The sequence below is a fragment of the Macaca mulatta genome, chromosome 8 (assembly GCF_049350105.2).
Source record: "Macaca mulatta isolate MMU2019108-1 chromosome 8, T2T-MMU8v2.0, whole genome shotgun sequence".
Classification (NCBI taxonomy): Eukaryota; Metazoa; Chordata; class Mammalia; order Primates; family Cercopithecidae; genus Macaca; species Macaca mulatta.
In genome coordinates this window covers 101,782,895-101,796,898 of record NC_133413.1, presented here as the reverse complement: position 1 = coordinate 101,796,898, position 14,004 = coordinate 101,782,895, and the positions used below count along the sequence as shown (strand labels likewise).

General features: G+C 35.9%; 1 protein-coding gene across 2 annotated transcripts in view; it reads right to left on the bottom strand.

The window, feature by feature from the left end:
• Nucleotides 1–14,004, bottom strand: part of SLC26A7 (solute carrier family 26 member 7) — a 143,967-nt gene that overhangs the window by 45,780 nt on the left and 84,183 nt on the right. For both annotated transcript variants that reach the window (XM_015145681.3, XM_015145682.3), the window contains exons 6-9: nucleotides 13,552–13,704; nucleotides 9,786–9,868; nucleotides 7,483–7,630; nucleotides 5,721–5,834 (exon numbers count right to left, since the gene is read on the bottom strand). In XM_015145681.3, coding sequence (XP_015001167.2) covers nucleotides 5,721–5,834; nucleotides 7,483–7,630; nucleotides 9,786–9,868; nucleotides 13,552–13,704 — 498 coding nt within the window. The remainder of the gene's footprint in view (nucleotides 1–5,720; nucleotides 5,835–7,482; nucleotides 7,631–9,785; nucleotides 9,869–13,551; nucleotides 13,705–14,004) is intronic.

The following is a 14,004-nucleotide window of genomic DNA, read 5'->3' as shown; positions in this document are numbered from 1 at the left end:
TTCAAGATTCCATAATAACCCACTTAAGCTATATTTCAAGTATCATCTACTTTCTTCGTATATTTTACTTGGCATATGAGGTAATATTTTCTTGCATTGCTCTGACCTACCTTTAGAAAAATTTGAAAAACAAGTTAAAACCAGAACAAAAGAGATGAGCTTGTTCCTTTTTTAATTGCAGAAAACAAAACAAAACTAGCTCCTTCTTAATAAGTTTCAGGTTGGCTTCTACTGCAATTAGTAAAGCGTTCACACAATTACCCACTGGGCAAACACTGGCTAGGATTTTACTCTTTAACTCTTTCTTTCCATGTCATACCAACTAAATGTCCAAATATATTTTTGCTTGAAAATCATAACTACTGATATTTAAGAGTTAATTCTGCATAAAAGATAATGAAATAATCTATATTTTATTCTTATTACGTTCTCAAACAATTATTTTATATGCTGTATGTTAGTTACAAAGATGACCGCACATGCATTTTTATTAGCCATACCTATATATTTGGTTGGGAGTGGAAGGAGATACCAGTCATTTACTTCCTAAGTAGTTGTCAAAGAATGCGTAAACAGTTCTTGAACTCGCTGCATGCGTAGTCTTGTGGAAAGTAGTGGAATGGCAAAAGAAATGGGAAAGGGCAGAAAGAAAAAAACAGAGAGATGACATTGGATAACTAAAGCTAGATTAAGAAGGTTTTAAAGGAGATGAAAGCAATTAGCCAAATTTTGAAAGAATAAAGGAATACAGTTTGGTGAATTAGAGTGCGGAGACAATCTCAGTGTTGCAGAAAAACATGCCAGCTGTTGTTTTCAGTCATGGCTGAGCTGCCTGTGCAGCAGACGCAGTTTCTCATCCCTCCTGGTTATGCCTCCCGAGCTCCCTGCAGAGCACCAGCGGATCTCCTCTGTTGGAAGTGAAGAGAAGCATGCAGGGAAGAAAGCCAGGGGACACTGAGCTGCCTCCCATACTTAACCGTTCTTTACAGGGAAGGAGAAAAGGAAGAAGTGTAACATTTTTTTGTGCTATTTGTCTAATCTGTGCCACAAATTTCTTAGTCTCTTAAAGGCCTTTCTTAGATATGCATGCTTTAGGTGTCACATCTAAAAGGGGTCACTGTAAAAAGGATTTCTTCATAAAGGAAGATAGAATTGTGTGTAATAACCAGGGCACTTGGTATCAAATGATCAGTAACTCTTGTTCCAATTCAAACATTTGGTTTCATTTTCTAAAGCACTGGAAGTCTTTACCATCAGCTCACTTCTAGATAAAATTGTCCTAAATTCACTGTCAAAACAGCCACATATGGCTGTTGAGGACTTGAAATGTAGCTAGTTCATATTAAGGTATCCCGAAATCTAAAATACCAGATTTTGAAGGCTTGAACCAAGAAGAAAGCAATGTTAAAATATCATTAATAACTTTTAAATTATTAACTTTGAAATATTAATATTAAAATGATAATATTTTGACTCCACTAAGTAAATTAAAATATAAAATAAAAATTATCAATTTCTTGTACTTCAAAAATGTGGCTACTAGAAAATTTAAATTATCTGTGTAGCTCATATTATGTTTCTGTTCAATAATGCTTCTCTAAAGTGTATGATCCTAAGCCTGGTTTTAAATGGGATTTTCTGTAAATGTGCGATATTAAGCAGTAATTAAAAAAAAAAACCTGTCCAGCCTGACCAGTCTCTTCTAATGTCAGCAAAACTGGTAGTTTTCTCTTCCAGTTATTGGAAGCTCTCATTTGTCATTCATTCTTTTCTGTAGTAGTTATCTAACACCTACCACATGCCAGGTCCTGGGCTAGCCACTGAGGATACACTGAACCAAACTAGACAAGGTTTTGTGTTCTCCAGTAGCTTTAAGTCAAGGATAGATGGGTGACATCAATCATATAATCACACTAATGAACATTTAATGTCAAATAGCACTAAGGACGTTGACAAAGAGGAACACGACAGACCCAGAAGTGGCAGTGAGATACGAAGGATGGGAGGAATTCACATAGAGAGGAAGGGAAAGGCAGCCTCAAAAACAAAGGGAACAGACACTGGAACCCACAAGGGCTGGAGAAGGACTAGGTCTGAGAATGAGGTGGAGAACAGGCCAAGAGGAGGCTGTGCCAGGAGGCACTCAGTGCCTGGTAGACAGCAGAATGATCTGAATTCTAAGAGCCATGCAAAGCCTTTTAAGGGCTTTAAGCAAAAATAACATGCCCACATTTGCATTTTGTAAAGATAACTTTGCACAGAAATACCATTTCTACAGAAATACCAGAAATGTTTCTGAGTAAAAGTCAGTTGGTAAATTCATTAACAAGTGTAAGATGATTATCACTGATCCTTTGATTGGTTGTCATTAGCCTAAAAATTGAAGATTGTTTGTCATCTATGTCAATTTATGGGATATAAATCTAGTCCCTAAGAGAGTCAGAGCCATTTAAGGGGTTCTTCTGTGAAGTCATGTTACATAGAAAATTGCTTTCACAAATAGTCTATTTAGAACAAAACTTTTAAGGCTTGGCTTGCATAGTGCTTTTTCGGAACCATGTCAGTTATCAGTTTTACCCACATAAACTTAACACTTGCAGTGTTAAAGGTCTGAAATGACTACCATGGGAAAGCATCTTCAATTTGAGTATGCACATTAAATCAGATTCTTTCCCTGTGCAATTTAATGGGAGCTGTAGAAAAGATTAGTGACCATCTCAACAAGCAGAGGAGCATGAAAATATTCTGCCACTGAGCTTTGTTTTCCTGGACTAGTGTTTTGTCAGATATCTTTCATTTCTTTTGAAGTCTGATGAATAGAATACCAAGCAGAAAAATAAATTCCTATTAAATAAAAAGTCCTTAGAAACATTCTGTTGTACTAGTCATTCAAACGTGAGGCCTCCAGAACAGAGAAGAGAAGGGGCGCTGCTTTATCCGAGCCATATTAAACAAACATAGGCACACCCAACTAAAGTAAAAAAAAAAAAAAAAATCCCAAATTTAAAATAAGTATAAAGCTTTCTCAAATTATTCTCTTTCAGACACACAATATTAAAGATTACAAAGATGAATCATATAGATTGATTATTACTAAAATAGTAATTAGAAAAGCAGGGAAATGCCTAAGGAAACCCCAGGTATGGAACACATTCAAAGTGGAAACACTTCGAAGATTCTATTTCAACCTTCTCTGCCCACGTGATAAATGAATATGTTAACTTGCTCAAGATCCTGCCGCACAGTCAAGGGGCAACTTGGACTAGAAAACCGTCTCACTGCGTCTCGACCATACCAGGATGTTTTAATATCAAATGTTAAGAAAAGGTTCTAAACATATTTAACTATTTTTTAAATAATACTAATAATAAAATCAATGATCATTGTTAACATTTTAAGGACATTTAGTGCTCAAGCATTGTGTTAAATAAGCATTATTTACTCCTTTAGTTGTTGCAGTAATTCTACTTTAACAACCAAGTCTACTTATGCCAGAGAGGTCAAGTTACTTGTGCAAAGTCACTTCACTAGTGGTGGGGCCAAGGTACAAGCCCAGGCTCTGAAGCCCAACGCCGAACCACTCACTGTGTTTATTGAACCTGACTATGAAGAGAGAAACATAATACATTCATTCACTCTGGTAAGAAACCAGGAAGAAATTACTATAGAATCCAGCTGGCACAATAACTCACACCGGTAATCCCAACACTGGGAGTCTGAGGTTGGAGGATTTCTCAAAGCCAGGAGTTCAAAATAAGCCTGGTCAACAAAGCAAGACCCTTATCTGTACTAAAAATTGAAAAAAAAAAAAAAAAAAAAGGCAGGTGTGGTGGTGCATGCCTGTTATTCCAGCTACTCTGGATACTGAGGTGAAAGGATCACTTCAGCCCACGAGTTTGAGGCTACAGTGAGCAGTAGTGGTGCCACTGCACTCCAGCCTGGGCAACAGAGCAAGACTCTGCCAAAATAAAAAAAAAAAAACTGCTATAGGAATCTAGGATTTTACAGATAGAAGAGTCATCAGAGTAGGGAATAATATTTAAGTTCACTGCATATTAAACCTTCAAATTTAGATCACTAATATTTGAGAGTATAGTTTGCAAAAACATTTACGCCACTACAAAAGATGACCCTACGCTTGAAAATCCTAGCCGTGTAAAAATCCATCAGATTACTTGTGCCATATAAACCAAGGTTGAATGAGGATTTTACTTCTTAGCTGATGAGTTGTGGCAATTATTTGTCAAATTACAATACATTCAGAATTGGTTACTGCTTCCTTTCATGTACTCTACGATACACTGATATGAGTTTTATTAGTTGGTTTTATGCTATATTTTAATTTAAATCTTTAAATTAAAAGATTTAATTTAATCCCAGTGTTGGGATTACCGGTGTGAGTTATCGTGCCTGCTGGATTCTATAGTTATTTCTTCCTGGTTTCTTACCAGAGTGGATGTACTATGTTTCTATCTTCAGAGTCAGGCTCAATAAACACAGTGAGTGGTTCGGCGCTGAGCTCCAGAACCTGGGCTTGTACCCTGGCCCCACCACTAGTGAAGTGACTTTGCACAAGATTTAAAGATATTTTAATATCTGTTGATCACTTGCCCACAAAGTCAAAAACCACATACTTTTCAAAATTAATTATTCAACAACCTAAAAAAGTATTTAATATGGAAGACTCCCAATGAATGTGTGAAATGGCACAAATAATGTTTTAAAGGTTCTCATTTAATTCCTATCTTAAACATAAATTGTTTTAATAACGGTTAGCTGTTAATATTAATTTTTTACACTAAGATACTCATGATTTTTCTTATAAGAAATAGTGGCTAAGGACACAAGTTTTGGAGCAAATCTATCTGGGTTCCAATCTCAGCTCTGTCATTTACTACCTCTATGACCTGGGTAAGTTACTTTAACCTTCTTTTCCTCAACATTCTCATCTAGAAACTGAGGATAATAATTACACCTCCTTCTTAAGGTTGCCTAAATCATTAAAGGTTTAACTTTTCATAGGATTAAACAAGTTCATTTATAACAAAAGTATGACAGCCAATGCCTGGCTCACAACTCAATATCTTTTCCACCACCGCCACCATCATCATCAATAGCATCATCTCCATCACTAGGATTGTCATCATCATCATCATCATCATCATCATCATCATCTTACCAGTACCCAGCAGAATGCCTGGTATATCACAGGCTCTCAATACATGTCAAATTGATTTGAGTTCCTAAAAAATATAATAATTGTTTAACCTAAAATATGTGCTGATATCTTATTATACATTTAAATACCTGTACAACTCTATCGACAGAAATTTCAGTGTCAATGACTGATTTCTTTTTCATATAATCTATTTTATTTATTTAAAGGAAGTTAAAAATGGGAAAACGTCATGTCGACCATTTAGATTAGAAAGAAAGAAACAGAGAGGCACCACTAGAGGGAGCTTTGGCCTCAAAGGTTGCTAACCACAAAGCTGCAATCTGTACAGAATTTTTTAGTTTGCTTGTTGAATCCTTAGCTTTCGGAAGTGTCATTTATAGGAAAGAGATGAGAGAGAGAAGGACTTTCTTAAAACAACTTTGAAAAAAATTAAATTATTGAAAATAGTTTCGGGCTTTAAAGAGAAGCTAGCTCTTCCCACTCTCCTAGAATGGGAGTAAAGGCCTAGCAGAACTTTGTCCCTGCGGAACAATTCAGTTACCTGTGTCTTTGCTCCTGTGCTATACAGGCCAGCAGTCCTTCCCATGGCAGCAGCACTTGGTATGCAGAAGAAAAATGAAGACACTATATTGCTGAGGCCATGGGCCAAAAATTCCTGCAAGATTCATAATGAGAGAATATATAATATCTTAATCATAATCGACTTTTAGAGACTGCAGGTACAATTTGTCACATAATGAGGCTTGTTTGTATTCAGATTTTGTTGTCCCCACCAGTTGGGATTTAACAATTACAATACAAATAGCTAACATTTATTGGGTGCTTACAATGAGCAAGAAATTGTTCTCAAGCACTTTACTCTTTTAATCCTCATAACAACCTTATAGGGAAATACTATTTTTTGTAATGCTCTCTGTCATCAATTTCTCCTCCATCTTTAAGTCACCACAGTCATGTTTTTCTTCTCATCATTTCACAAATGACCTTCACAATGCTAAACCAATTATTCATTCTTGGCTTCCCTTGCCTAAAAGAGGCATTTGGCTGAGCATGGCAGCTCATGCCTATGATCCCAGCACTTTGGGAGGCTGAGGCAGGATGATCTCTTGAAGTTGGAAGTTTGAGACCAGCCTGAGCAACATAGCAAGGCCCCATGTTTTAAAAATGAAAAAAAAAAAGTTGCCAGGCATGGTGGTGCATGCCTGAAGTCTCAACTACTGCGGAGGCTAAGGTGGGAGAATGGCTTGAGCCCAGGACGTTGAGGTCGCAGTGAGCCATGATCATGCCACTCACTCCAGCCTGGTCAACAGAGTGAGCCTTATCTCTAGAAAAGAAAAATTTAAAATAAATAAATAAATGGAGGAGCTAAGCAGGTATTGGAGAGAACAGAATTCCCAGAAAAGGGAAGAGCAAGTGTAAACATTCATAGCCAGAAGCATGACTAGTGGGTTCAAGGAGAAGCAAGGTGGTGTTGCTAGCACAGAGTATAAAAGGGTATGAGACCAAAGAGGAAAAGAGTATTCGCAGGTTATGTAGAGCCTTGTAAACCATGAGAGAGGCTCTTAATCTGAGTGTGACTGGAAGTCACTGGAAGGTTTCGAGTAAAAGAAAGACATGGTCTGCGTTCCTCACCATTGTATGCTTTGTACCTAGACTAGTGCCTACTATATATTAGGTTCAACATATATCTGTGGAATGAATAAATCTGCTTTTGTAAAGATGAGAAAATTGGCGCACAGAGAAGATTAAGGTCACATAGTGTGAAAACGAGATTTGCACACAGGTAGTTCGATATTCATAAACTACCACACTACAACTTCTCTGTAGACCAGCACAGCTCTGTAGAACCACCATGACAGGACTTGAAACAGGACATGGGCAAACACATTTTCAGAAATATGATCAGTGTAATCTATATCCCTTGGTATTCTAAGAATAGACCCTCACATTCTTTAGGTTTTTTTTACTAAAAGTAATACTAGTGTTATTTGTACTTAGAAATCCAAAATTATTAAATATTAGCATGCAATAATAAATCTGTTTGGATTCTCTCCTAAAAACAAATCAAAAAGAACATCATGATGCCTTTTATTTTAACAAAAATGAAAGGTATTATGAACCATTAATGCCAGGTTTTTAGCTTCCTATGAATGATTTTGATATTTTTGTTTTGTTTTGTTCAACCCACTCTTGCTATACAGTTAGGAAAGTTTTATTTTTCATAAGTTCAACATTTTTAGGATCTGGGAGTGCACAGTGCAGTGATACAACTGGAGTGGAGAGGGGCTGGGGGCACACTCCACCTGGTTGTCATCAATTGAATATTTGAATTTTTTGGCAGATCCTTGAGCAAGAGCCAGTGAGGCCACATAGCCTACAAGTGCCACTCCAAAAGCTTCAGTGATTACAGCAGAGAGGATGTTCATCGGGGGAGCTCTAGGTGAAGGAATTCTGTGGAAAGAAGGACCATATTGAAGTCATCAAACTTCATGTAATTTCTGTAACAACTTGCAATGAATTTAACTGTGGTAATGACTCTGAAGTTTACATAGACTAAGTGAAATACCCATGAGAAAACCAAGCAGCCTTGCCCTTAGAAGCCCTTTGTTTTCAACATTATTTAGCAGAAAAGCAAAATTACAAGGAACACCACAGGGACAGCTCCATGCATTTAACTGGCATTTACGCCCAGGGAATTCAGATTACACCACAGAAATTCTGACTCTACAGAAATTTCCTGTATCAGAACAAAAGCAAATCTGGAGCATTCCTTCATTTGAACCTTTCCAAAATTTATTTGGCTGGTGTTGAAGACTGTATTTCCTCCCTTGAATACTACAGTGCTGTATGCAAACACTGGTTTACTGTGAGCTACAATTCTTGAGTTAATCCCTAAATTTGCCATTGAGTTCATTATCTTAACTATGTTTTTTAACTCAATCCTTTCACAGTACACTTAACTATACCTAACATCCATTAAGAAAAATATGTATAAAGGCTCCATCTAACTAACTCTCTGTTTCAAAATATAGGAGCATAGTTGTTTTTCCATTTCAAAGAACTGTTTAAAATATTTTTCTCAAATAATACCCAGCCCTTGTCTAATTGTTTTTTGAAAACCACTTGAGCCAAATTATCGTTATTTATTTATCCCTGATGATTCCTTGGGAGACTTACCAAATAAATAAATAAATAAATAAATAAATAAATCCCTTAGGCAATAGTGGAAGAAAACTGGAAGAGAATTCATGTTGATTTTTAATACCCAGTATGTAAGTAGAATGCTTGGCCCTTTCATAATAGCTATTTTACTTAATTCTCCCAACAACCTCCAAACCAAGCATCATTATACCCACTGTATGGAGGAGAAAACATTTTGAGAAAGGTTAGGTAATAGTTATCTAACATCACAAGGTGAATGGCAGAGCTGGAATGCAATCTCAGCTCCACTTCTGTTCAAAGCCATGTTCTTGTTATAATTCCTTTAGCAGAAGGGTCTGGAAAGGTCACTCAAAATAAAGGAGAATTAGAGGTGATGGAGGAGAGGCACACTTTTTTAAATTTTAACCCACCGACTTAAGTAAACCATTAAGACAAATTGATTTGTATCATTACAGGTTATTATGCTATACAAAATCATTTCAAAGTAAAATAACTTAGTTTCATGAAGACTGAGTGAGCCTAATTATTAACAACAAATTGGCATAAAAGGAATAACAAACTGACTTTCAAAGGTAGAAAAGCAGGAATCTTCGAGAAAATTCAATTTGATTCATATAATCAACATTAGCCTATGTCTATATGTGATAGAAACAGGATTTTTAACATTCCCTTTTTAATTCCTGAGAATTTTTCTACTGTTTCTCCATTTTCATGTAATTAGAAACCAAAATTTGGGATTGGAAGATAAAAATTTATAGGATTCAACAATTGTAACTTTGCCCCAAATTCATAATTATCAGTGTACATGTAATGCAGCCCATTCAAAGGGAGTAACCCATAAGATACTGTCCTCCTTCCCTCATATATTTTCATTTTCTTTCAGCCCATATGTGGTACAACCTTTTGCTCATTTAGGGTGAACATCTCTTTTGTTAAACTCCTTCTTAGTGGTGAGGGGAAGGCTAAGGCCAGCTAGGGAACTACTCCTTCTTCTCCACTTCCACTCTTTCACGATTATATACTACCCAGGCCTAGGGTTTGCTATTTCAGATGATGCTTGTCTACTTTTACTATGATTTAACTGAAATGAAAATAGTCATAGAATATGTGTGGTGAGGAAGAGATAGGGCTGACTAAATCCCAGATCATAACTAATTTGCAAAGTCAATGCCCTCTATTTTGTTAATAATATATTTGCAAATATTTCCCACGCCTTTTACCTGAAGTAATGCTGTATAAAGAAATTATCAACATCCTTAGTAATAGGTGAAGTCTAGGAAGTTACTCTTTCTCGACACATGAAGTGTGTATTTCTATCATTTTGTAATAGAAATTAATTAGAATTAAGAAATGAAATATTCATACCCACCCACTCCCTGTCCCTTTCTCCATCAAAAATAAACAAACAAACAAATAATATTTTTTAAAAAATACACTACATTACCCTTGTGGAATATGACCAACTACTTCTAATCCGTATGTGTTTTCCATATTGGTGCAATAACAAGCAAATGATGCAGCAATAATCTGTGTGGTTCCATTTGCAAAAAGAAAAAATATACATTAATGACCTCTCAAACACCTTCAATTTTTAAAAGTAAACATTGTTATCATGTCACAAAGACATCAAGAATAATCTAGCAGTTGCACAGACTTTTAAAAATAAACAAAATATTAAAAGTCAAGAAGTCACTCAGTTTTGAGAGCACTGACAGTCTCCAAATTAGATGACACCCCAATCATATGGCTTTTCTAATATCTTACCCTTGTCACCTCAATTATGTCCAATTTTGTAGGGGAAAAACTACAGGATGCAGGAGTGTGTGTGTGTGCATGAAGACAGCACAATCCAACCTAAATACTTGCCTCCCATGATATGAAGGGATGCTTCGTAAGACAGCACGTTTTCTCTCCATGACAGCAGCCTTTCAAGAGTTTGAGATATTGCATCAACATTCCTAATCCATGTTAGTAATCAATGATGATTTACAGTCTCCTTTAATATTTTTAAATTTTTAGCTTTTATGATTTCTTATAGTGAAACATGCTGCTTCACAGCCTGCTGGGCTCAATGCTTTTAAAATGACCCCTATGGAGCTTCAGATACCCTATCCTTCTGTTACTGACATATGCTAAGCAAGGTTATATGTTCCCTGCCTATACCCATAATCATCTTTAATATGCATATCAGAGCCCAGTTCACCAGCCACTGCAGTCTACTGTTTTCCATCGATTTTCATTTTTCTGATAATTTTAATAGATATTAAAAATTTCACATGATTATGGTATCAGTTTGGAGTAAATCGTCTTGTAAAAGAGACATATCAATAATTCACTTAAAGTACAAATTTACAATATACATGGCCAGAAAAAAGTATAACAAATTCACACTAGCAAAATAACGAATATCTAATAATCAATGCCCAATAATATAATTTTGTAGGTTTTTCCCCTATTCCTGTTGTTCTGTTCTCTGTGATGATATTTAGCTGAATTTGCGGAGGTTTTTAAAACATGAAATAGGCTTAAAAAGCAAAACACCCTGAAGACTTAAAGAAAAAGATAAAAAGCAACAAAACCATAAAGGTGATATTGTTAAACTTTATAAATATTGTGATACAATAGTAGCATTTTCTAAAGAAGCTAGTAGTAGCTAAAGATTCAGGCTATTAGTTTAGAATCAGACATATTAACATATTTAAAAATTCCTATGCCAATTAATAAATTATAATTGCTCATAATCATCATGAAACATCTATTCTAGGTCAGAAAATAATGTGAGTTGTAAAGAAAATATGCCATAGCTACAAGATACTGGATTCTTACTGAAAATTGAAGTATACAGGATGTTTGATACACAATTAATATTAAAATTAAGTGCTCTAACTCACAGAATTAGCCTTTCAGATAGTGTTTTATTCCTCGCTGTATTTCTTTACCAAAATTAAACTTTCCTTATCAGTTGAGTAATTGGTCCTTCTTCAATATTAATTCAATATGTGTGTATAAGGCCAGTACTGCCCTTAGACCTGGGCAAGAGGGGATTGCACCCCAGGTGTGACTAGTGCTTTAGAGCAGCAATCCCCATCCTTTTTGTGCAAGACAATTTCTTCATGAACAGGGTTGGGAGAGGAGGTGGGAGATGGTTTGGGGATGATGAAGCTGTTCCCACCTCAGATTATCAGGCACTAGATTCTCATAAGGAGCACGCAGCCTAGATCTCTCACATGCACAGTTCACAACAGGGTTTGTGTTCCTCTGAGAATCTAATGCTGCCACTGATCTGACAGGAGGCGGAGCTCAGGCAGTCATGTTCTTCTGCTGTGTGGCCAGGTTCCTAACAGTCCATGAACTGGTACCAGTCCATGGCCCGGAAGTTGGGGACCCCTGCTTCCGAGGGTTCTAATCTGACTTCTTCCAACTGTAGACTTTCCCACAAGAAGAGAGCTCTGTGGGAGTAGGGAGTTTGTGCCCAACGTAAACCAGTCCCCTTCTTTCTGAACCACAATCTGGATACTCAAGAATCTATCATTCCTTGCCCAAATGGCCTTCTGCCTGCTTGCAGGGCACCTTCTGGAAGTCCATCCTCCCAGGGTAGCTCAAGAAAGTTGGCAAAGAGATAGTCGTAGTGGTGATGGAGTGGCGATGTGTTTGGAGCCTGGACGTGAGGACAGAGGTGTCCACACATATACATATGAATCTCCTGGCAGGTGGGATAGAGCTGGAAAGTGAAGAGAGGGAGCAGACCAAGAGGCTGGGTCTCCCCACTCTGCCCCATACTGGCAGAACATAAATGACTAGGAAAATTCTCTGTTCTAACCCGGCTTTCAAAGTCATCACTAAGGGATATTTGTCAACATAAGAAAACAGAATCTGTTATATTTAACATTTTGATCTATAACTTACAAGTATTGGGGCTTGCATTGGTACTTTTGCCTTGGGTCTTAGAAATGTTAGGGATAACACGTATATAAGGAATACCTTTAATCTTATTGTAAGAATAATTGTAACTGGTTTTGCAGAGAATAAGCAAATGTTTTACTACCAGCTTAACAGCCTTCCTCCCTAAGGTTATTTTCAATTTTTGGTTTTATGAAACTTATGCAATATAGCTTCCCAAGATATAATAAGCATTTCTTAATATCTACAGGACTTTGAGATAAGATGGTATGTTTCACAGTTGTTGCTGTGAAAACTAATAATCATAATACTCTGTATTTTTATGACTTATTTGAAATACACACACATATATATTATATAAATCACATATGTTATATAGATCTCAACAAATTATCAAGAGTATAGGATAATACATGGCCTAGTTATGGAGAGAAGCCTTTTGTATTAGTTGTATAGAAATGAGTCATAGCCTTCAGAGTTAATTTCCAATGTGCTAGCCTTATAATTGTACATAAACCTACATAATTTCAACAATTAGAAGGAATATTTTAATAGATAAAGTTATTTAGACAACATTTATCATATACATGTATAACTCAAAGATCATTAAAATACTAAAGCCAACTGATAGTAAATTAGTAGACTGTGGTTATACGTTAAGATTTTATTTTCAACTTAATTCTTTGTATAGTTAAGAGTTCCCATTAGAGGTTCTTGAAATTTCAGAATATATTTTCTAATGCCACAAGCCTTAGGAGCAAAATGTAATGTATTGCTTTTCCAGGTACAACAAAAACATATTTTAGAGAACCAGCTTTGGCCAATGAAAATCATGAGCATCCTTTCAATGAAGCAAAATTAGGTAAGTAACAAAAACCTTTCAATCATGAATGAACATTTATCAATTGATAATATTTCTATATATATTTCATAGGTGCCATATAAATAGGAAATGATACCATATTTTATTAATTTACAGAAGAACATGCCAGAGATATTTTGAGTCTCACCCTTATAAGTACCTCCTTATTTAAGATTTTAAGCTATACGTTTTCTTATTTATATAAAAAATTATAAGCATACGAGAAATGTTTTATAAATTAAAAACATGTGTGCTTTCTTTTTAAAATTATTGACTCAAAATGTTTCCTGTTCTTACATTACTGTATAGCCACGCAAATTAGCCCTGCTTTAATGAGAGACAGGAGTAGCTGAGGGTTACTGTAGACAATATAGTAAGCATCTGCAGATCTCCCCAAGAACTGTCAAGCTTTGTGTGGCGAAAAACTAAATGTTCATTTTATACTTACCAAAACTAAATCGACAGGAAGAACAACTTTAATTTTCCTTTTAAACTGTTCATTCAGCTCTTTAACAAGAACAAGGACCACGATGCTCAGCAAGGATAAAAGCAATGCTTCCAGTCGCACAGACTTTATGTTTTCAAAAACATATGCATAAATCTACAGTAATGAGAAAAAATACGAACAAAATTCAGGGTCACCTATAATATACTAACATGAAAATATGACCCCCAATATACTCAATGATGTTTTATAAAACTATCTTAATGGCTAGGGAGAGGAAAGGTATAGGTAAGAGGGTAGTCAGTGCTAATGCTATATATTTATTTGCATCTACAAAATTTCTGTACCCTTGATTCTTTCATCAAACTCAGGGTTTGCACCTTCCTACATAAGAACACTGCTAAAGAGAATGACTCTTCCGGCTTCATCCCTGACACTTCGAGGGGCAGAGATGTT